This window comes from Pyrus communis, chromosome 7 (genome assembly GCF_963583255.1).
Source record: "Pyrus communis chromosome 7, drPyrComm1.1, whole genome shotgun sequence".
NCBI lineage: Eukaryota > Viridiplantae > Streptophyta > Magnoliopsida > Rosales > Rosaceae > Pyrus > Pyrus communis.
Genome location: NC_084809.1, coordinates 2,154,313 through 2,176,469, shown reverse-complemented (window position 1 = coordinate 2,176,469; position 22,157 = coordinate 2,154,313). Strand labels below are relative to the sequence as shown.

General features: G+C 38.6%; 5 protein-coding genes across 5 annotated transcripts; 4 read left to right on the top strand and 1 right to left on the bottom strand.

The window, feature by feature from the left end:
- Positions 1 to 3,249: 3,249 nt before the first annotated feature.
- On the top strand, positions 3,250 to 5,089 carry LOC137739099 (glycerol-3-phosphate acyltransferase RAM2-like). Its single transcript, XM_068478589.1, has one exon. It carries the CDS (start codon positions 3,330 to 3,332, stop codon positions 4,875 to 4,877), a length of 1,548 nt encoding a protein of 515 aa, XP_068334690.1. The 5' UTR covers positions 3,250 to 3,329; the 3' UTR covers positions 4,878 to 5,089.
- A 1,809-nt stretch (positions 5,090 to 6,898) lies between these two features.
- Positions 6,899 to 9,842, top strand: LOC137739102 (probable prolyl 4-hydroxylase 7). Its single transcript, XM_068478591.1, has 8 exons — positions 6,899 to 7,107; positions 7,204 to 7,290; positions 7,417 to 7,474; positions 7,610 to 7,714; positions 8,485 to 8,542; positions 8,639 to 8,814; positions 8,910 to 8,970; positions 9,219 to 9,842. The coding sequence occupies exons 1-8, from the start codon at positions 7,001 to 7,003 to the stop codon at positions 9,527 to 9,529; spliced, it is 963 nt and encodes a 320-aa protein (XP_068334692.1). The 5' UTR covers positions 6,899 to 7,000; the 3' UTR covers positions 9,530 to 9,842.
- Positions 9,843 to 9,970: 128 nt separating this feature from the next.
- LOC137739103 (transcription factor MYB35-like) lies at positions 9,971 to 13,365 on the top strand. Its single transcript, XM_068478592.1, has 2 exons — positions 9,971 to 10,469; positions 11,620 to 13,365. Exons 1-2 carry the CDS (start codon positions 10,323 to 10,325, stop codon positions 12,337 to 12,339), a joined length of 867 nt encoding a protein of 288 aa, XP_068334693.1. The 5' UTR covers positions 9,971 to 10,322; the 3' UTR covers positions 12,340 to 13,365.
- A 598-nt stretch (positions 13,366 to 13,963) lies between these two features.
- LOC137739100 (protein ENHANCED DISEASE RESISTANCE 2-like) lies at positions 13,964 to 16,704 on the bottom strand. The gene is made up of 9 exons (XM_068478590.1): positions 16,296 to 16,704; positions 16,135 to 16,215; positions 15,621 to 15,971; positions 15,378 to 15,513; positions 15,117 to 15,279; positions 14,792 to 14,920; positions 14,466 to 14,660; positions 14,244 to 14,366; positions 13,964 to 14,148 (listed from the first exon to the last, which is right to left on the bottom strand). Exons 1-9 carry the CDS (start codon positions 16,444 to 16,446, stop codon positions 14,038 to 14,040), a joined length of 1,440 nt encoding a protein of 479 aa, XP_068334691.1. The 5' UTR covers positions 16,447 to 16,704; the 3' UTR covers positions 13,964 to 14,037.
- Positions 16,705 to 17,163: 459 nt separating this feature from the next.
- Positions 17,164 to 19,866, top strand: LOC137739660 (uncharacterized). The gene is made up of 10 exons (XM_068479314.1): positions 17,164 to 17,351; positions 17,474 to 17,571; positions 17,695 to 17,790; positions 17,984 to 18,088; positions 18,172 to 18,276; positions 18,583 to 18,721; positions 18,938 to 19,050; positions 19,129 to 19,185; positions 19,320 to 19,533; positions 19,708 to 19,866. The coding sequence occupies exons 1-9, from the start codon at positions 17,210 to 17,212 to the stop codon at positions 19,428 to 19,430; spliced, it is 966 nt and encodes a 321-aa protein (XP_068335415.1). The 5' UTR covers positions 17,164 to 17,209; the 3' UTR covers positions 19,431 to 19,533; positions 19,708 to 19,866.
- The last annotated feature ends 2,291 nt before the right edge of the window (positions 19,867 to 22,157 follow it).

The following is a 22,157-nucleotide window of genomic DNA, read 5'->3' as shown; positions in this document are numbered from 1 at the left end:
TTCCTAAATAGTGAAAATGATTTTACAAAAAAATAAAAATAGTGAAAATGGATACTCACTAAAATATGAAGAAATGTTTTCATTTCTGATATCGCCTTTCTTCTTTTTACCCGCTGTATTTCCACCTCCATGCCTCTAGTCAAACCATTTTCACTCTTGATTTCTCAATTGCTTTGATCTGCAACCATTTCGTTCCTCCGTGTTTCACGGCTTTATCAGAAAGTGTATAGAGTTTTAGCTCGGGTGTTCACACCACCACCTTCTTTTTATGTGTCGATCTCAGCATTGTTGCCTGTGGGAGGGAATGGCTGCGGATTTGATCTTTGTGATGTTTGATTAAGGACGACGAAGTCTACTTTTTCTTTTATTCTTTTTTTTTTTGTTTTTTTTCTGGGGCTTGGTTGGGTTTCATCTCTAGCGTAGTAAAATTTATCGTTTACCAAAAAAAAAACGAAGAAATGTGTATACAAAGTTTTATTTTACAATACGATGTATATCTTTAATTACTCTGATTTTTATATACAAGAGCGAAAATTAAAACGTGAATGCAAAAGGAGGAATCCGGGTCCTCTTTGGGAGGATTCTGAGAATCCATCAATCATGTCCGTTCATCGTACATCGTGCGGTTATAAATTATTTTAAATATTTTTATGTAAAATTAAACCCAAACAGTACTTAACAAAAACTGACCGCACAATGTATAATAAACAGACATAATTTACAGATCTCATAATCCTCACCAAAAGTATCCGAACAATGTTGCGATAAACCAATCCAAATTCAGCTCAATGATTTACCAACAACATGTACTTTTACCCCTTTAGCATTCTTGGTTGTGGCCTCACGTCTCCTTTGAAGCCCAATTAAATATACAAGGCTCAGTTGTTACTTTGAATTTCTATTTTCTTGGCAATAAGAGTTAATTGAGTTGGTAAAAATCGTTCTTTTTAATAAACTAAGATATAGGTTCGAGTCTCGCTACAAGCAATCTCACTTGGTGGGTTTTCTGTAAAAACAATAAAAAAAGGATTGAGCCCCCCTCTGTAGCCCACAAAGAGGCTTGTGATATACCTTGACCCTAAGACAGGGTAGCCTCTCTTCTTCTAAACTTTTGGTAATCTCCCACTAACGCGCAATACACACAAGCAACACAGCATGTATAAACATTACATATTGAATGTCGTTGCATCTTTGTTTATGAATAACAAAAATCTTTATAATGTAATAAAAATCAAGAAATGATAAACACACATTATTTTCCTTTTTCTTTTATACCTCTCATTGATCTTTTCATTGTTTTTGTTTTATTTATTCACTTCAATGACCATTACAAAAATTAGGCAAGAGTCTAAAAATGGTGGGTGAAAATCTATATACCCTAAAAGTATCACTTTTACTATAATTTTAAGTTCAATTATCTTCGCACGAAACTTACAATTATAGCTTAATTAATTAGTAAACTCCCCTCTTTCCTCTATCTTTCCCATAAACAAACAAGAAAAGCAGTTATGTAACCTTCACCTCTCCTCTGTATCATCAAATGACATGTTTGAAAGTCATACAACATTTTACGGTCATCATTCAAAGTTAGACTAGTCGGCGGTATTGAAACGAACCAAACCACCCAATCCATGAGCTCAATTCTTCACGAATTACATTTATTAGCCTTTGCTCATACTCTACTCCAACTTAACACAACAAATCATTATTTTCAGTCTTCTTTCCCACCAACAATATTTGATAGGATAATCTTAAAGAGTTGGTCTAGTGAAAAACGATCAAAGATTTGGAATCTTTAATTTGAGTTTGAACTCTTATTAGTGCATTTTTTGGGATTACCGACTTTATTTTGGCGTACTGTTTCATTTCGGGGGCTGAAACACATTGTCGCCTCATGTGAGTTAGACTGTATGGGGAGGAGGATTTAATCTGGCTTCAATGTGCAGCGGGATACCTTTTATGTTAAAAAAATATAATAAGATGAAGTATTTAAATATTAGTGAAACCTAAAAATATAACTTTCTATTAGAATAAAGCGATCTTATTATTCTAATTTAAATTTAAAAAAAAGAAAAAGAAAAGAAAGAGTTTGAATATGAAAGTAGTAAGTTGAAGATAAAGACTTTATTCATTAAGGCAATATTTCGAGACACAACAGGGACAATAGTCTTACACCATAAATTTTGGATATAATTTTCATACTATCCATTTTATATTAAACACGTTCTAAAGAACCATTACACAATTCTATTTTTAAAGGATCAGTTAGTGGAGAAGTTATGATAGTCTATCTTTAAAGGAGCCGAAAAAACTTACAAAGACATTTTAATCTCTTCTAATTACCGTCGTGTATGATTCACTAGCATTATAAATCAAACTCAAACCTAACAGTATGAAATAAGAGTCTAATATTCGGCCCCACAGGGTCAACCTCTAGCTAATGTGTTACAAGTCATGTAACTCCCAACTACTCCCAACACTTCCTACCCCCACATTATCAGTGACAGGTTTGAAAAGTCAATGATTTAGGTTATGGTTATTGGGCGACCGGTGGGCCGAGGAAAACAAATATCTTGCAACAACTTTCCATGATCGTGTGAATATAGGTACATGTACGAAGCCACGACACGACAGCCCATCGGCGGGACGTAAGAAGTTGCTCGTTTTAAATTTTCAAGTTCTTTCGTCACAACGCAATAAAAACATAAAAAAATGTAATAAAGATCAACGTCTACGTCATTTAAGTCATGTATGGCTAGCAACTCAATATCATGACTAGAAAATCAATTCATTTTGGTAGTAAATCAAATTCCGACGTGATATAGTCTGTTCATATATATGATAACACGATGATACTGCATTTATATTTTTTTATTAATATTATACCTAATTCATGTTATAATATAAACATGTTAGTATTAAGTAATGCAACGTGATAATGTAACGTCTCGAAGCCCGTAATTTGGCCCATAATATTAAGCCCTAATACAATAATTAGCATCTTTCTTTCTCTCGTTCATTATTAAGCATTTAAGCCTAATACACAAAGCAACTAACACAAAGACAAATGGGTGATGAGTCCAATGATGGTGTCACCATTCTCCCTTTGTCTGAGGAACTCTCAGCGACACTGTCATTTGTCACATCAGCCAAAACATTCAAGCAACCACCCTATCTCTCTCTCTCTCTCTCTATATATATATATATCCACAAACAAACCCTATTAGGCAGGTGCTAATAACAAATTAACACTAGGAATAAAAAATATTAGTACCAACAATTTTGCCATAGCCAAGTTGGTATAATTTACAAAGCTTTCGATCCCCTCCATGGCCACCGGTATGAAGGAAGGTTCTCTTCCTACCTTCCCGGCAATCTACCGCTGCCCTTCAATCGGTCGTGAAAAACACACCGTCGTGGCGGACATGGACGGCACTTTGCTAAGAGGACGGAGCTCCTTCCCTTACTTTGCCCTCGTCGCCTTCGAGGCTGGCGGCATACTAAGGCTTCTGTTTTTACTACTGGCGTCTCCACTCATTGGTCTGCTGTACTACTTTGTCTCGGAGTTAGCCGGCATTCGTGTCATGGTTTTCGCCACTTTCGCCGGCATGAGAGTCTCCGACATAGAATCTGTGGCGCGTGCGATCCTCCCCAAGTTCTATTCTGCCGACTTGCACCCCGAGACGTGGAGAGTCTTTTCTTCGTGTGGGAAACGGTGCGTTCTGACAGCAAACCCGAGGATAATGGTGGAGCCGTTTTTGAAGGAGTTTTTGGGCGCTGACATGGTTCTTGGGACTGAGATCGCCACCTACAAAAGCAGAGCCACAGGTTGGGTCCTCAGTCCTGGGGTTCTGGTCGACGGAGGCAAGGCCAACGCACTTAACAAAGCGTTCGGCACTGAGCCTTCATCAGCTCCTGATGTCGGGCTTGGCGATCGTGAAACGGACTACCCATTCATGAAGTTATGCAAGGAAAGCTATGTAGTTCCTGCTACGCCGGAAGTCGAGGCAGTGAGCCTCGACAAGTTGCCAAAACCGATAGTATTTCACGACGGAAGGCTGGTTCAGAAGCCATCGCCGCTTTTGGCTTTGCTCATAATTCTTTGGATCCCGGTCGGTTTTCCTTTAGCTTGCTTGAGAATAGCAGCTGGCTCACTGCTTCCTATGCCCGTCGTATACTACGCGTTTTGGGCGTTGGGCGTACGGGTGTACATCAAAGGAACCCCACCGCCTCCCGCCAAGAAATCAACGGGCCGCACCGGAGTCCTTTTCATTTGCTCACACCGCACTCTCCTCGACCCGATTTTTCTCTCACTCGCTCTGGGCCGGCCCATCCCGGCCGTGACCTACTCTCTCTCCCGCCTCTCCGAACTCATCTCGCCAATTAAAACCGTCCGACTCACACGGAACCGGGTCAAGGACGCGAACCAGATTAAAGACCTCTTAGAACAAGGCGACCTCGTCATATGCCCCGAGGGAACAACGTGCCGAGAACCATTTTTGCTCCGATTCTCGGCCCTGTTTGCAGAGCTGACCAACGAGCTCATCCCCATAGCCATGTCGAACCGCATGAGCATGTTCCACGGGACGACGGCCCGAGGGTGGAAGGGGATGGACCCGTTCTACTTCTTCATGAACCCTAGCCCGGCGTACGAAGTCACGTTTTTAAACAAGCTGCCGTACGAGCTGACTTGTGGAGCCGGAAAGTCGAGCCACGACGTGGCGAATTACATACAGAGGAACATCGCGGCGAGCCTGTCGTATGAGTGCACCACCTTCACGCGGAAGGACAAGTACCGGGCTTTGGCGGGGAATGACGGCATCGTCGAGGAAAAGTCTAAGCGCGCGGCTGCAGCCGAGAAAATTATGGGCTGCTAGCCATAACGTGATTAATTAAAACAGAAATTATATATAAATTAGCGTGTGTGTTCTGTTTTTGTTCCTTCTCATAAAGTTAATCTCAGATAATCACATGCATATTGGATAACAACGTATGCATGGTAATGCATGGTGACATATTTTTCTGCGTGCCAAAAACACAGTCAGATTATGACATTAAGTGTATCGAATCGTGGTCTTGGCACACTAAAAAATTTCTCATGCCTGGCAATTAATTAATTAATATATTGTAGCAGTTTAAATGTATTTTTTTCTTTGGTTTGGTACTTTCACCTAGATTTAGAGGTTTTCAATTGGGAGTTAATTTTGATTAGCCAAAGGCTAATTGCCCCATTAAATAATATTTTTCCTTTGATTGGTATTTTCGCCTTGATTTAGAGGTTTCGTGCAAGACAATACAAATGTCGCTATTGCATTTGTTTGTGAACTTTATCATAGTTTGTCAAAAAGATATCACAAATTCAAATGCTGATTAAAACCAAAGAGTTTTTTTATATCGCGTTAGTTAGGAACACATTTAAAGGTTAACTGATAAAAAACCTAGAGCCAGAACCTAGAGAATCTCCAAATTAAGGAGATGTAAAAAAATGTCAGTTGGACAAAAACAAATATTTTTAATAGCAAAAGTGACTCCAACAGTCCAACTGATGAGCCAAATGCTGACTTAAATTGAAGTTGGTGCTCCTACACATTTTTAATTTGATTAAGATAGGGTCCACAATAAATACAACCTTTTTCGTTTCTTTGAAATTATTACTTTCCACTTTCTTTAATAAATAAGGAAAATAATATAAAATGAAACATTCTAATATATCGATGGAGTAAGAAGTTTTGCAGATACCAAATTGCCATATAAGCCTATAAATTTAAATTTGATGTTTTATATTTGACATCTCCTTTTAGAATGTGCTTAAAAACTCATCAAGTTCAGACAAAATAGTCTCAGGAAATTAATCAATCTTTAAAGAGTAATGCTACACTTACTACATATTTGTACCATCATTTGTATTATATCTCTAATAAAAATAGAGTCCACCAATACATAAAATCTCATCTTTATGAAAAATATAATAAAAATAATTGTACAAATATACGATAAGAATATTTTTTTTTAATCTTCGAAACATACGTAAGTTAAAAGTGTGGCCGACAGTCAATATAAACTGGCCAACAATAAAGAGGTTGGGTAGGAGCAAAATATGTCCCTGGGAGTTGGAATTCCCACAATATTTCTAGGCCCAATATTTAACATTGTGTTGCACAATGCAAGCCCAGATATTTGTTATAAAATTGCCGTTGAGACCCAAGATGAGGGCTGCATAATATTTGGATATTACATACGACCAACAGAATCGAGAGTTCCGCGTGGGTCATTTTTTTTTAAGTATAATTAAGAGTTTGGGATGAATGAGAAGTTGACTTAGTTGTAGTGCCTAACTACGCCTAACTCATAACTTATAAAGAGTGTTGGTCGATTAAACAGCAGGACGATGGCCATGAAAATTCAAATCTAATAAAGAACATGAATAAACTAACCTGCCGAATCAACTAGTTACGAACCCGAAAACAGACAGCATTAAAGCGGACAACCTATACCTTGGTGTCATGATAAGTTTCAGACCCTAATAAGTAAGACGGTGCAACATTGCTGCAAAACATGGGATTGATCCAACATTGCACTGATCTACTATATGTGAGAGCTATCCAATCAAACAATTCTACGAAATTTATCTAGAGACCCTTTATTTGTTTTTCTTTCTTTGGACTAGCCTTTTGACTTTGTACAACCCTACATTACCTCAAACTCACGGAACCTTCCAGAAAATAACAATTGGGGGCTTTGACTGCAGACAACAGAAACAAAACCGGACCAAAACGGTGCAGTGGGCGCCCATTTTATTTGTCCCAACTGAAGAAAAAGCTAAAAAATCGAATTAATTAATTAACTTTTTGCAAGAAAACTATTTAATTTGCCAAACAACCCACCAATTTAGTACATTTTCAGCATAAAACCCCAACGAAGGGACAAAGTCTTCCATCTTCGTCTCCCTCCGATTCTGTAACATTTCTTACAGAACTTTACCAAAACCCTAGATTTTCTCATGGATCGTGGATATTCTCTCGCACTTTCTCTCTGTTTCCTCTGCATTTTCCCTCACCTCGCCCATTCCAGAACCCGCGTCCCGGGATCGCTCGACGAGAAGAAAACGTATTCCTATCCCTCTCTCTCTCTACGTATTTTTTGGTGTACATTTTCGTAGTTTCGTTGAATTAATTTTTGTTTGGAAATTGTGTGAATTTTCAGGGAGGGATCGGTGATCAGATTGAGAAGGGGAGCTTCGTCTGCTACCTTCGATCCGACTCGTGTCAGTCAGCTCTCATGGAGTCCAAGGTGGGTTTTTTATTTTTCTCTCAATTGCATTTCTAATAATTTCTGCTGAATTTATCTTTTTATTATTGTTTCATTAATTTTATTATTTTTTTTCCCTTAATTTTTCGTGTGATCGACAATCTGCAGGGCGTTTTTGTATAAGGGTTTTCTTTCTGAGGAGGAATGTGATCATCTAATTGAAATAGTAAATGATTTTGTTTCCTATATTTTCATTGAATTTTGTGTTTTTAGTCCATCTAGAATTCACTAATTAGAGTCTCTAATCAGTATTAATTTGGTTATAATTTGAATTTTGGTTTGTGTGAATTTCGCGGAGTAGGCGAAGGATAAGCTAGAAAAGTCTATGGTGGCCGATAACGAGTCTGGTAAGAGTATAGAGAGTGAAGTCCGGACGAGCTCCGGAATGTTCCTTCTGAAAGCTCAGGTTTGTGAAGTCCTCTGTTTTTTTGTCAATCTCTCTGCTTTCTTGAATTAGTCATTTTACTTCGTCGAATGATTTTGAATTACTTCATTAATGCCGCAATGGTTTCGGTCTAATGTGGTGTGTTTCTATTTTCCTTCACTCTTTATAATTCAATGTACCTTTGAATGTTCGTCTACATACCATGTTACGTATTGATCTATACTGTAAACAGTAGTTTCAACTCGTACGAGTTCCTCCACGCAGTTTTGAACCTACTTGTTCAGCGGAATGGTTAACTTGCGTTTGGTGTTGTCCAATTTGTGGAATTAGAACTGAAACGTCTAACATTCATTGGGTTAATAGTTATGTTTTTTTGCTCGGTCGTTGATAGACAATTGAACTCAGAGCAAGTGTATGCGTTAACACGATCATCTTCTTGCATCTTATTTAAATAAACTTAAGCTGTAGACTTTTCATATCAAAAAAGTCTGAATGTGATCATTGATCCAAACCTTCGTATATTTGTGTTCGGAAGAAGAGAAGTTTCTATTTTTGTTTAGCTGTCAAGTATTAATCCTGTCTTACCATGCCCTGAGATTCAAACCCATTACGCTTCTACGTTAGATGATAATCCCATCATGTGCAAAAGCTTATGTGGTAAACGTAGCCACTGGGATGGGTTTTTTTTGCATTTATTAGAAAATGCAAACCATGTTCCGTTACTATAGTGTCTCGCTCTCTCTGACTTTTGAATTCAGACGGTTTACTTGGTGTTCTATGTTTCACCTTAGGATGAAGTAGTTGCTAACATTGAAGCCAGGATTGCTGCATGGACCTTTCTTCCAGTTGGTAAATTTCTCGTGCGCCTTTGATTTACAGTTTATTGGACTATTAAGAAAGTGCCATATTTCATCTTTATTGAACTTCCTTTTCTTTTCTAATCAGAAAATGGGGAGTCCATTCAGATACTGCACTATGAACACGGTCAAAAGTACGAACCGCATTTTGATTATTTTCATGACAAGGCTAACCAACAATTGGGTGGCCACCGTATTGCCACCGTATTGATGTATCTCTCTAATGTTGAAAAGGGTGGGGAAACAGTCTTTCCTAATTCGGAGGTAATTGGTTACTTGCAAGACTGAATTAGTTTGCCCTCCTTTCCTTTCTCCTTCCTTACCTCTTGAATTTCATTCTTCTTCTTATGCGTTGACAGGGGAAACTGTCTCAAATTAAGGATGATGACGCTTCTGATTGTGCTAGAGACAGCTATTCAGGTAATCACATTATGATATGGTCATGTAAACTAAATGTATTTAAAATTTTCTGCTTAATTCTCTTTTAACTGATTCACAAGTGGGTATGGGGGTATGTCGATACTTACAATTTAACCATTTCATGTCCCATGTACAGTGCGGGAGGGGGTGGTGAATTATATTTTGAAATCTATACGCATCATATGTGCTGTTATACTGTTCTATCTGTGTTGTAGCCACTTATTTACTATGTCTATGTATCCTTACAGTGAAACCGTACAAGGGTGATGCCCTGATGTTCTTCAGTCTCCATCCCAATGCAACCATCGATCCAAACAGCTTGCACGGGAGTTGCCCTGTCATTGAGGGCGAGAAATGGTCTGCAACCAAGTGGATTCATGTGAGATCTTTCGAGAAGTCGCTATTAAAGTCTGCAACTGGCAAGGGTTGTTCAGACGAGAATGATAACTGCCCCCTGTGGGCTAAAGCCGGTGAATGTCAAAAGAACCCGACTTATATGATAGGCACACAGGGCCTTCCTGGATATTGCAGGAAGAGTTGCGAGGCGTGTTCGTCCTAGGGGAGGTCAATATTTACAGAGCGTGGTTAAATGCTTAGGTGTACATAACATTGAGCTCTGCCATAGTGAGATATATGTTCGGAGCTGCTGTGCCCAGATCGAAACTTTAGAACATTATTCATTTGTTGCGCAGTTTACTATTACAAAGATGAAAATTTTAATTTGGAAGTCTTAACGAAATACTCATGGTACTGTTCATCTTTTACGTTAAGGGCATTTTGGGAGTCTTCAACGGTTATCCCTTATCCGTTGAAGCATCACGAGCTGTAAAAGCTTATGTCCAACTGTTTAATTCTGAATTGCTAACTTTCAACTTGTTCCCTCTAGTTGTTTCATTGTTATTTATTCTGCTTGTGCCTTTAACCAAATAATTCATACAATTTGAACCAGCTGGGTGAGAGAGAGAGAGAGAGAGAGAGAGAGAGAGAGAGAGCGCATAGGTTGGTTTGTGATGTGATGTTAAACCATTTTCAAAAAGAGATTTTTCAATGTGCTGGAAATACTGTTCGGTATACCAAGTGTAATAATATAATTGGTTGGAAACTTGAAATAAAGAATTCAACCAATTGTAATATGACACTTCATGTACCAGACCATATTCTTAGCATACTAAAAAATTTCTCTTCTAAGAGATGAAAATGTTGATGCAATTCTGATTAATTGAGAGCCTATTAGCATGCATTCCTTGCCTTCTTCTCTTTGCTAATTTCTTTCCTCTTTTTAAATTGCACTTGCAAAGCTTGGAACTTGCATCACCATTACATAATTATTCTCTCTCTCTCTCTCTCTCTAAATGGGAGGGCCGCCTTGCTGCGATAAATCGAACGTGAAGCGAGGCCTCTGGACTGCAGCGGAGGATGCAAAAATTCTTGCATATGTATCGAAACATGGAGTCGGAAATTGGACGTTGGTTCCTAAAAAGACAGGTTCGATTTTTATGGTTATGTTCGTTAATTGTTTATATAGCGTCTGTTTGATAACTATTTCGTTAGTTCTTCCAACGCTTAAAACTTACGTGTTTGCATGATGAGTTTGTCTGCAGGACTCAACAGATGTGGGAAGAGTTGCAGGCTTAGGTGGACTAATTACCCGAGGCCTGACCTCAAGCATGACAACTTCACTCCTCAAGAGGAAGAGCACATCATTGACCTGCACAAGGCCATAAGAAGCAGGTGGAGTAATTTTTCTTTTACTTCTCTCCTTTCATGTGAACGTAACTGGTAAAATATAACATAAATAACCAAGATTATATCTTTAAGTATATAAAAACCAAGAAAATAACCCAGATTAACATGAGAAGAAGTAAATAAAGGATCTAGAAAATTAGTGAATTTCCCAATAAAAACAACAAATTAAAATTTTTAATGTACAAGTAAAAGAAATTCTGTGTTTTTAATGAGTTAATAGTATTGTAGACGTCATACTGTGATTTGTAGCTAGACGTCATATTGTGATTTGTAGTTTAAGTAAGGAGTCAAGCAGTACAATTTTCCCCTCACTTGGTTGGTGTGATATTTTGGTTTTAACGAATTCTTTTAGGAATAAAGGACTTGTAGCTCAAGTGATTATATATGATCATTATTCTCTGTGCACTCGAAATCATAGGTACATTACCCCGTCTCACCATCACTTGCATCAAAACAAAAAATTAGATGAATCCAAAACCATTAAGACATTCATTTGTAGTGAAGAAAATTGACGAATACAGTTCTACGTCACTAAATTTAATCCAACGGTCATGTGGTTTTGGATTTGGGTGATTTATGGTAAACATGATCTTTGAGGGAAGACCTAAAAGATAGATAATTTGGATCGTTAAAAGACATTACAAAATGACCCTAAAAAGCCGTGTGTCAAAAGCGTGTTCCCGGATCCTAACCCTATATATATACATGTATATATAACTAACTGTTTAACAGCCTGTGTTAATTCTGTTAGAAGTGCAAGTACAACGACTCTATCTCTCTCTCTCTCTCTCTCCATGCTTATGTAGTGCAGGTTGTCTCTCATTGCAAAACGACTACTAAGGAAGGACAGACAATGATGTCAAAAACTACTGGAACACCAAGCTCAAAAAGAAGCGTTCCAAGATGGGAATTGACCCTGTCACCCACAAACCCTACTCTCAGATCCTCTCCGACTGCGGAAACATCAGCGGCCTCCCAAGCACCGCCGTGAATCATCCGTTCTCGTCCTTCTTCAACCAATCGAAAAGCGCATTCGCACCCGAATTAAACTCTTCCTGCATCACAGGAACCGCATACACCAATGTGATCATGAACCCTAATATTAATGGACAAGGATCAGAGTACAATTCCTCTGCTAGCACACTTGGCTTTTTGGCTCATCGGTTTCAAGAGAGAATGCAAATTGAGCAGCCACACATTTTAAATGAAGTAACCTCATCTTGCTCCTCATCATCCTCTCCTCGTGCCACAGATCATCAATTAATTTCGCAACCAACTTACACGTGCCGGGAATCACACGAGGCTCAGATTACGCTGTCCTCTTCTTCGTTTAATCGGAGGGAGTATCTTCTGCACGATCCTTTTACATCAGCTGATCATTTGAAGCAAGAACAAGATTTGCATGGGGTGGTGATGTCATCTTCTGAAAACCCTACACTTGGAGTGCAAGGCAGCTCCGACGCAATTGAGGGATGTGATTTTGTAGGTCAAAGGAGCTATGGCTTGCCTGATCACCAAACTTCTTCGACTTCCATGTGTTCGTTTGTGGAGACTATCTTGGATCAAGACAGTGAGATGCAGGCAGCTTTTCCTCAACTTTTGGATGCTTCTTTCGATTATTAATTAGTTAGACTATTTTTGATATGAGGATATCCTATAAACTATTATAATTTAGAAAAAGAGGATTCGAACTTGGATGCAACGGGCGAACATACTACCATTATACTGGCAATAACTCACATATGCATTAATGTAGTTAATTTCTTGTCTTAGCTTTAATATGTTCCGTTAACTACATAATGAAAGCTTTAATTTTCATATCCAATTAATCCTATATGGTTTATACCCTTCCATAACTTCTGCATCTGTTTTCACTTACCACCAAGGATGAGCCCACAATAATCAATATCAAATTATTTAAGGTTGAGGTTTGGTTACACAAAAGAGAAATAACAAAATAACGTCGCGAGGTCAAGAGATCTAAAAAATGTAAGACAATAATAACTACTTACAAGAAGATAGAGCTTACTCAAAATAGACCGGACCCAAAGGATGAGCGAGACTCAAATTGGCCAATTGATCATCAGCAAAATTCATCTCACAATCGATATGTCGTGCATTACATTTCCGGTCACACAGTAACATCACACGACAAGCTTGAACCAATTCACCAATAAGATATTATCAATTGCACCATGTGATATCAACTATAGAGCAATTACAGAATCAAACTCCATCGAGACGCTGAACGAGAGATTATTATATAGTACTAGATTAACATCACGTAGTTTTAATATGGGTGGATTATTGTTAATATTATAATCTAAGATATAAACTCGTTGTTCACTCATATTATAACATGGACTCACAAGTTACCAAAACTAAAGAAAGATGATAGTCGCAAAATGAACAACTTTTTATTTACTCGTTCAGAAATTATTGTGTGGTACTGGAATGTGGGTACAATGCATAGTAATGTAATTGCATCTAGAATATATTGTGGCTATAATTATGAGTAAGTGGCCACAAACTCAAAACAAGAAACTGTTTTGTTAGTTGAAAAAGGAAAGCCTATTAATATCATCCTCCAAGTAAAGGAAGAGACCAAACAAGACCATTGACCGAGGAAGGGAAGAGGCCGAGAGTATCGATCAATGACTGCGTTGCGGAGATCGTCGATGTCATTTCGACGGCAGGGCTCCTCCGGCCTCATTTGGGAGGATAAGATTCAAGTTGTCGAGAAAAAGCCGACTCTGAAGGTCACAGTTTCGATTAACAAAAGTGACGGGGAAGAACATCCAAATCCAGACGAAGGGTCTCGAGAAAGAAAGGATGCTGATTCACATTCCCCACCAGATTCATCTTTACGTTCTAAGCCTGCTCAAAGTGTTCATAAATGTTCGTTTTCTACTGTTTTCGGGCGATGTATGAGGCCTCCTGCAGCCTAGTTGGAACCTCGTTTTATAAGTGCCTCGCGGCGGTAATTATGAATGAAAATCTTTATTTCTTACTTTCTTACCTTGCACATCTGGAAAGATGAAATTATCGATCATCAGCGTGCAGATAAAAGCAGCAGCTTCCAGATACAATCAGTGGATTTAAATGGAGGGGAGGGAATGAGACCCGTAGATGCAGCAGCAGGAGGAGGAGGAGAGGAGAAGATTCTGGCTCTTGCTCCGATCTATAGCCAAACCCCTTGCTGCCAAGAAGCTGCAAACAGAAACCGAAAGCATACTGGACACGGAAGTATGAATACAGATTTTATCGTAGAACTTGTTTTTCAGTTATTTATTAATTTGAGGAACTCGAATCGTGTTGGGATTACAGAGACTTTTGATTCAAAACTCCTGGTAATGATTTATTATTGTAGTCAACTTTGTTCAACCGTATGCTGCATAACAAATGTTCAGGCAAGTCTTCTGGCTTGTTCCCCTATTTGAAAATCACAATGCATAGCACAGATTAGGCGTCGATCTTAAGTATGAGGTAAATACGCCATGCTCAGATTAACGAAATATATTGTTTACCTGAATTGTGAGACCAAAATCCAATACTGACAGCTTCATTCTTTCGTGAAACGCTTCAATACCTTTTCTAGAGATGTAGCTGAATCTGTGCATATCCAAATCGATCTCGAAGTAGTTTTCTCCCTGTATGAGTATGATTGACGGGAAAGAAAAGTTAAATGGGGATATATGGTGTGTTTTCCGATAATTATGTAGGTGGAGAATCGAAACCAAAAATATTACCAAGTAAAATTCATGTTGAGGACGTGAAAGAACAGGTTTTTCATTGTAAGCATTCATTAGCTTCTTCTCGGCTGTGCTTAAATGAAGATCCTCCAAATTTGCCACTCGGCCCAAAATTTTCAATCTTTCCCTGAAGGGTGCAATTGTATCGACAGGGAATCCTCTAACTCTCTCCACTTCGTCATTGATTAGTCTCTGTCACGGAATTAACCAAGGACACAAAATAATTAATAAGCTATACATACTAAATCAACACGATGAGCGAGTCTTGAGTCTACTATGCGATAATCAGGAACCGGACACATCTAGAGTTTCATGCAGCTTACAGTGATACTTTCTCGGAAATGAGGGGGAAGCTCTTTGGAATAAGTTTCAGAAATCTTATAGTACATAACCAAGTTCATTCCTTCTCCATCACTATCGCCTTGAAAAAAATTGGCTGGATAAAGTGGTATCTGTAGCATAGAAGATTCACATAGAATTAGGGAAAAATTACGAAGACTGTTTAGCATAAGAAAAAAAGGATTTCCAAACCTAGAGGACGAACAGATTATGAAAATACCAACAGGTTTAGCATGGAACATTATTATTATCTAAAGCGAAACAAAATAAGAGGTACAAAGTTCAGGATAATTTTTGAAGAATAGGCACCTGAACATTTACAACAAGAATAGAAGGGACGTCTCCGGTGGTACTCACAACTGGAAGTTCCACAAAACGAGCAATGTGATCAATCTTTTTCTGAGATAAGAAAATATCAGCGGCAAAAGGATAAAATGCAGCGCAACTTGGAGCAATTTCTTTCTTTTTATCCCTGTCAAGCAAATGAAGAGTTGATACACACACAAATCAGACAGATTGTTCCAAGAAAAAAGAAATCGATCAATTCTATCAAAAGTACTAAGCTCTCACCTAAGATAATTTTTACCCCGGACTTTGAATGTGTTTGGCTCGAGAGGTGACCAACAATCTGGAATTCTCTTCTCAACGGGACAGTACGGAATTGTAGAACCGGCTGGTGGTCTTTTCGCAAGCGATCTGGGGGAAACTAACATAAACATAGAAGATTATGATCAGCTGCCAGTCCACATTGTTAAGTAGCACGATTTAACATCACAATACTAACAAAACGGCAAGTATACGGTCAAAACTCACGTAATGTGGGGGTGGAATCAGCTGCAGCTGCAGCACTAGCAGAATGCCCTTCCCTCCATTTAAAGGAAAGGACTTTCCTCCTCAAACTTGGCGCGGCCGGGGTTATTCTTTTGTCGCCCAACGGGCTATTGGAAGTGGAAGGAAGACAAGGCAAGCAAGAATTTTGAAGAATCCCACAATGATCCAGTCCCTGCATCTTGTCCCCTCCGCCACTTTCATCCACGGTCACCTCCGCAGACACAGCGGAGGTGGAATGCAACGGCGGCGGTTTCAGTGCCAGCCGAGAAAGACCTCTCGGTGAGGACACACTCAATGTGGATGCACTTTCCGACTCGTTTAATGACATCACATCTGCAAACCAATACAAAGCAACCCACTTTTCAACTCCACCATTCACTTCCTACAACTACTCTTGCACAAACTCGCTTTAACTACAAAATCCAGGCCAAATTCCTACCCAATTATTTAAAAAAATCGGAAAAAAAAATTACTGAAAATTGAGAAATGAAAATACCATCATGAACACTGTAAAATTCGTCATCTCGCTCCGACTCGATCGCCGAATTCGCATCAAAAAACGATGCATCCATACTTCCTGCCGGTCAGAACTCGTCCAATTAAATAAAATAAAAAGAAAAAAGAAAACCCAACGAATCAAAAGAGTAAATTAAAAACCTTGGAGTGTAGGAACGGAGTGAGAGCGATCGGAGGCCGACGAAACGCGCCGGGGAATGACTCGCCTCCGGCGGCGGGCGCCGCCGTCATTCTTCTTCTTCTTCTTGAATCCGAAACTGCAGCCCTTCGGCCTCGAAGCACAAGCCCCCATTTCCCCAAAACTAAATTCCCTCGCTCTCCAATCGGATTGGGCAGCTTGTGCTTCGGCTACTGCTCCTCCACTCTCTGATCGATCGATTAATTAAAAATTAAATACTTAACTAATTAATTAATTAATCAAGATTCGACGCCTCTTTCTCTCTCGCTTGCGGCTTCGGAACTGGGCAGAGTTGGTGGGCGAGTCCTGTTTAGTGATTTTTCAGTGTCACCGCTATACGGACGTGTCATTATACAGCCGAGTTAAAATGTTAATAATTTCAAAAATAAAATTAATTATTATTCTAATAAAAACACGCGATGACGCGATGTACTATCGATATTTATAACGCAATGAAATTGTTTTCCAGTTTCTGTGAAGCGGTCTTCACACGCATGAAATCGACGGCTGAGGGAATGCCGCGTGGCGGGGTGATCGTGATTGTGATGGCTGGACACCACGTGTTCTATGTGTTAGTGTATAGTGACGTGTCTCAGTTTGCGAGATCCCGTTTGGTGACGTTATTGGTGGATAGATTCGCACACGTGTGGACGCGTTAACAAGGCACCGGGTTCGAGGAAGGGTCTGGTTGTTGGGCTAGCCGACCAAAATTGTAGGCCCATCTACCCTTTTTCTGATTTGTAATGATTCGATAATAAAAGCCCACATATATAGGCCCAGCTCGTATTCAGCCCAATAGAAAGAAAAAGATAACAAAGTGAGAAGCTTTCACTCTACAGTCTACAGCTTGAGTTGGAGCTCTGAGCTCCGGGCGGCAATGGCGGTTTCATCTTCTCCGATCCTCTCTCCATTCCGAATGAAGATAACAGCTACGGAATTTGTCTCACCTTCTTCCACTCTTCCTCGCATCAATTTCTGCAACAATCGACGGCAATCACCTGCCGTCGTCCTCGCTTCCAGTAAACCTCGTCGTTTTTATACGACTCGGTTCATTCGATTGAAATTTCGTCGTTTTTATTAGACATTTGAAGGTTTTTTTTTTTTTTTTTTTTTTTTTTTTTTTTTGTGTTGATGGTTGCAGAGTCGGAGAAAGAGTCGTGGAGTGAGGCCAAGAGAGTGTTGATGGAGCAGTACGGTTTCAACCCCGACGAAGCCTTATCTCCTGAGCCCTCTCCAAACGTACCCTCTCTCTCTCTCTCTCTCTTCCTTTAATCTGTTTGATTATGATTGGTGATATATATATATATATATATATATATGTATGTATATATGTTTATTTACGTTTGGGAATTGGAACGTTAGGGAAAGAGGAAGAAAAAGCTGAAAGAGTCTGGACGGGGCGTTGAAATTACACCAAAGGAGCCTAAGGCCGCTCGAACAACCCATAAGTTGCTTACTGTATTCAATTTCTCCAAATTTTGTGTCTTTCCTTCTTAATTTAATGCAAGTTAAGAACACATTTAGCTGCTACTTGTTGATTAGCGAAACGGAGGTATACAATAACATGTTTGGCAGTTGGAAATAGTGAAATACCAATTACAGTAATATTTCTTCAGTCTAAAATTGCGGCTAATGTTTTCGGCCAATGTAGGTGCTTGGAGGAAAGGCGCGGAGAATGAAGTTGCTAAGTCCAAAAGGTATGGATGTGCGCCCGATGATGGAGGTTGTGAAAGGTGCAGCCTTTGATATCCTGCAGGTAAGTAAGTGTTGTGCCTACGACATATGTGCTTGTATTCAACATTTGTGCTTGTAAATTAATATTTGTGCTGCAAATCTTAGGCTGCTGGTGGTTGTCCTGCATCTTTGAGGCCTGGCCGTTGGTTAGACTTGTACAGTGGTACTGGATCAGTTGGAATTGAAGCTATTAGCCGAGGATGCTCCGAGGTACCATTCATAAATTAGTTCATATCTCTTGGTACTACAAAATTGTTCAATGTTTAATACAATAGACTTATGTATGTACTTTAGTGAGTTCTCAATTCATATCTGGACCTACGACAGTCTAAGGCAGTCTTCTAATTTTAGGTGAAGTTGGGGTTTGAATGTGGATTTTCCTATGAATTTTTTTCTTTTGCAATGCATTTATTTTCTGTTTTTGTTGTACTTCGTAGCATATTATATCTTTTGTGTCTTTGGGTCAAGAACTTACATCTTGATGAATTTCCCACTTTCGACAATTACAAATTCCAGGTACATTTTGTTGAGATGGATCCATGGGTCGTTTCAGATGTTTTACGTCCAAATTTGGAATGGACTGGGTTTCTTAATATGTCAGTTATACATACTGTTCGTGTTGAAAAATTCATGGAACGTGCACAGAAACTTGCAGGTATGTGCTAATAATCTCTCCTTCTATCTTGCTCTGTGTGTGTGTGTGTGTGGTAACCATAGACAAAGGTTTAAGTGCTGATTAGAAGAGACCTCATTGTGCACAAACATTGTTATAATCTTAGATTCGTTATCGTCATATTTCTTACAACATATATACCATCTTTCATTCTCCTTTTGTATCCAGTCATTACAAAATAAAATCAATTTCCTGCAGGTAAAGAACCATTTGATTACATTAGCGTTACCCCACCGTATATGGAAGTTGACTATGCAGTACTGATGGATCAAATATCAAGTTCAGATCTAGTTGGAGAAGATACCTTTATAGTAAGTTGTGATTTTCTATTTCTGTTATTGCTTATATTTTTGCCAGTTCTTCACTAATCTTCCAAATTCATGGTCTAGGTAGTTGAGTACCCACTAAGGACTGACATGCTGGATTCATGTGGATGCCTTGTGAAGGTAATGTAAACTATCAGCAGTTTTACAATGGATAAAGCATTATGAAATGTGAGATAGTGATAGCTATCCGGACCTTATAACTGTAGAATGTTTGGGATGGGTTTAATTGCTAATGGTTTCATATGAAACTGCAGATAACTGATCGACGGTTTGGCAGGACACACTTGGCTATTTATGGACCCAAGTGGGCCCAGAAGAAGAAGAAGAAAGAAAAGTCACTTCGAGGAGCAGCAGTAGAAATTTGAAGGAAGTCTATCTATGGGAGGGGGATCATGGAAACTGAAATCTGAAACTGTGATGATTTTTCAGATGATGCAATTGCACATTCTCTAATGCCATGTCGAGAAGGTGAGCTTGTAACTTTGAGTCATGCTGCATCAGCTTTAATGAACTTGCATTGTAAGTTGCTGTTTCATGGGCAGTATATATGAGTTGTGTTTTCCACATGGTCCCATATATGTTACTATTATGTATATGTCCATATTGTTACATCTCTCTGATTTTTGGACCTATATATTGCAGGTCAAAGACTTCGGTGATAAATTATAGTTTCCTGGATGATCAACTACTGTTGAAATTGAGTTAAACTTTATTATGTTAAAGCTGAGTTTTGTCAAGAATGTAAGAAATCTGCAACTAACTTTGTATATATATTTCTTTTATTGGAAAGTTAACTGTGTAGGTAGAGTTATTCCTTAAGTATTTATCAACTCCCAATATCTGAGTTGCTCAAATTATTAGGTCTTATGACCAGCTTATCATTTGGTTTTGCATGAAATAATGGCACCAAAATTGGTCCATATCAATACCTGCCATATTTGTGAAGTCTTTTCTTATGTATGCAGGATATATATGTGCTACATAGTCATGTCCTGATCTTCCAATGCTATAGTTATAAATTTTGTTTTATAACTATATGAAAATTCTTTTCATTTTGATCGCAAGATTTATGTATACAAGTGCTTCATAGCCTAACTCTTGATCTACCTATACTATCGTCTTCTCTTATCATTCCCAAAATGTAGTTGATTTGTAGCATAACAGTTCCTTTAGAAATTCTTCAAAAATTGGTTTCCTTTATTTTTTTTTTTGGCTGATGTGATGGTGGCATTATCTTATTCATATTGGTGTGTGGTCTTACTCCATTCAAGGCCGGTAACGGAGGTATAGAAGAGCGCATAGCATCTAGTATCAAATTGGTTGACCCCACTAAATGTTTTATGCTTCTAAGATCTAAGGTAAAGGAAATACTTTTGACTTGATTCTGTTGGTTTTAGTATCAGAGAATCAAACTGGGCCCTTGAAAGCACAATATATGTTCACCTAATAGAGGTGACTGTATGTAAAAGTACAAATTTCATAAAGAGAGGTGAATTTTGATCAAATGATGAATGGTGGGCGTTAATAAATACTTTGAGTTTTGTAATTGCAAGTTTGAAAGCACAAAGACATTGCATAGGGAGGGGGAAAACTAGTAGAAATCAGTAAGGCGTTGTATCAGACATGTAGGGTACACTCATTTTGGACAGAAATACTAACTTTGAACTAGGTTCATGTCTTCATTGTGGGATGAGGGCTTGATGTTTGGATTCATTGTGACTTGTTAATCTCATTTGTATGTCAAATTGATTAGCTCACTCACACTCGCTCGCATATGGTGCATCACAAAGAACAAACATTTTCTGACTGGATATATTTGTAGAATCGGGTAGATAAATGTCTAAAATTCAAGTCAAGTTCAGTATTCTTTTTTTCCTTTTACTTTCTGGCAAGAGAATTGAGTTCTTTCAGGTTTGTGATTGGTGATTATATGTTTCATGTTCCAGGTTTTGCTACTTATACTCCAATCTTTGTTGTGGAAAGGGCAGTTAGCATTAAGTGGGCATCTCACAACATCTGAAAGTTGATTAACTTTTTTGTGAATGATTTAGATGTGGTTTGAAATTTTGAATAGCATCTGCATTGCTGCTTCATATCAGGAGCTATCTGCATTTCGTTGAACTGATGATATTTCATAGCTAATGTTTGCCCCACTTCCCCTCTCCCTTCTCTCTTCAGAACTGTGAGAAACTAATTGGGCTAAGTGGAAGTTGGGACCCAAAAAGGTAAATTGTTGTTGTTGGAACCCAGTTAATTAATAAACTATAGTCTCCACATGTACTTATTTATGAAGAAAGAGTTGGGACCTTTTGGTGGACCGTATATCTCATATGATTGAAAGAGTTGCCCCCACATGTTGGTTTGAACCATAGTTCTTTCAATGGAGCCATGGATTAAGAATTTGTTGATGTAATACATATCTCTAGCCTTGAAAGTAACATGGAGAACTTTGAACATAAAGTAGTTAAAGCTAATAATTAAATACTATTAGATAGGTAACATTACTGGTAGCATTTCTTTATCTGTCACTAAATTTATATCGTCTGTCGGGCAAGCTGCCAAGCTTTAGTACACATCAGTTTCTGTAAGTAGTGACCATGGATATTTGTTCAATCATATATGGTATAATCGTCAGATTTCGTAAAAACACCACCAGGTTTTTTTCAGGTTTCGATGTTTCTGATTCCTCGATTATTTGTGACACTTAGTGTTATGTTTAAGGATTTGTGTCTGGTCCCCACTTGGATTGCAATGGCACGTCCTTTAACTGTCACTCTCTGGTTGTATTTCTTATAATGCTATGGTTGTTGCCGACATTGACGAGTCTGATGGGTAATCCCCTATTATACCCTTCTGGTGTTATGATTAATAAGAAAGTAGATTTTAGAGATGTACTTGTGTTTGCCTCTCCAGTTTGTATCTTTGTTACTGAACTTAGTAGATTAATTATGTGCTCACATCTCTTTATTCAACTCTTATTCCTCTATAAGCTTTCAAATTTTGCACATCCACATGCATTTGAATGAAACTAGTTCAAACTGTTACGAGATCATCCTTACTTGAAGACGCTTAAGGAGTAAGTAGCGTACACT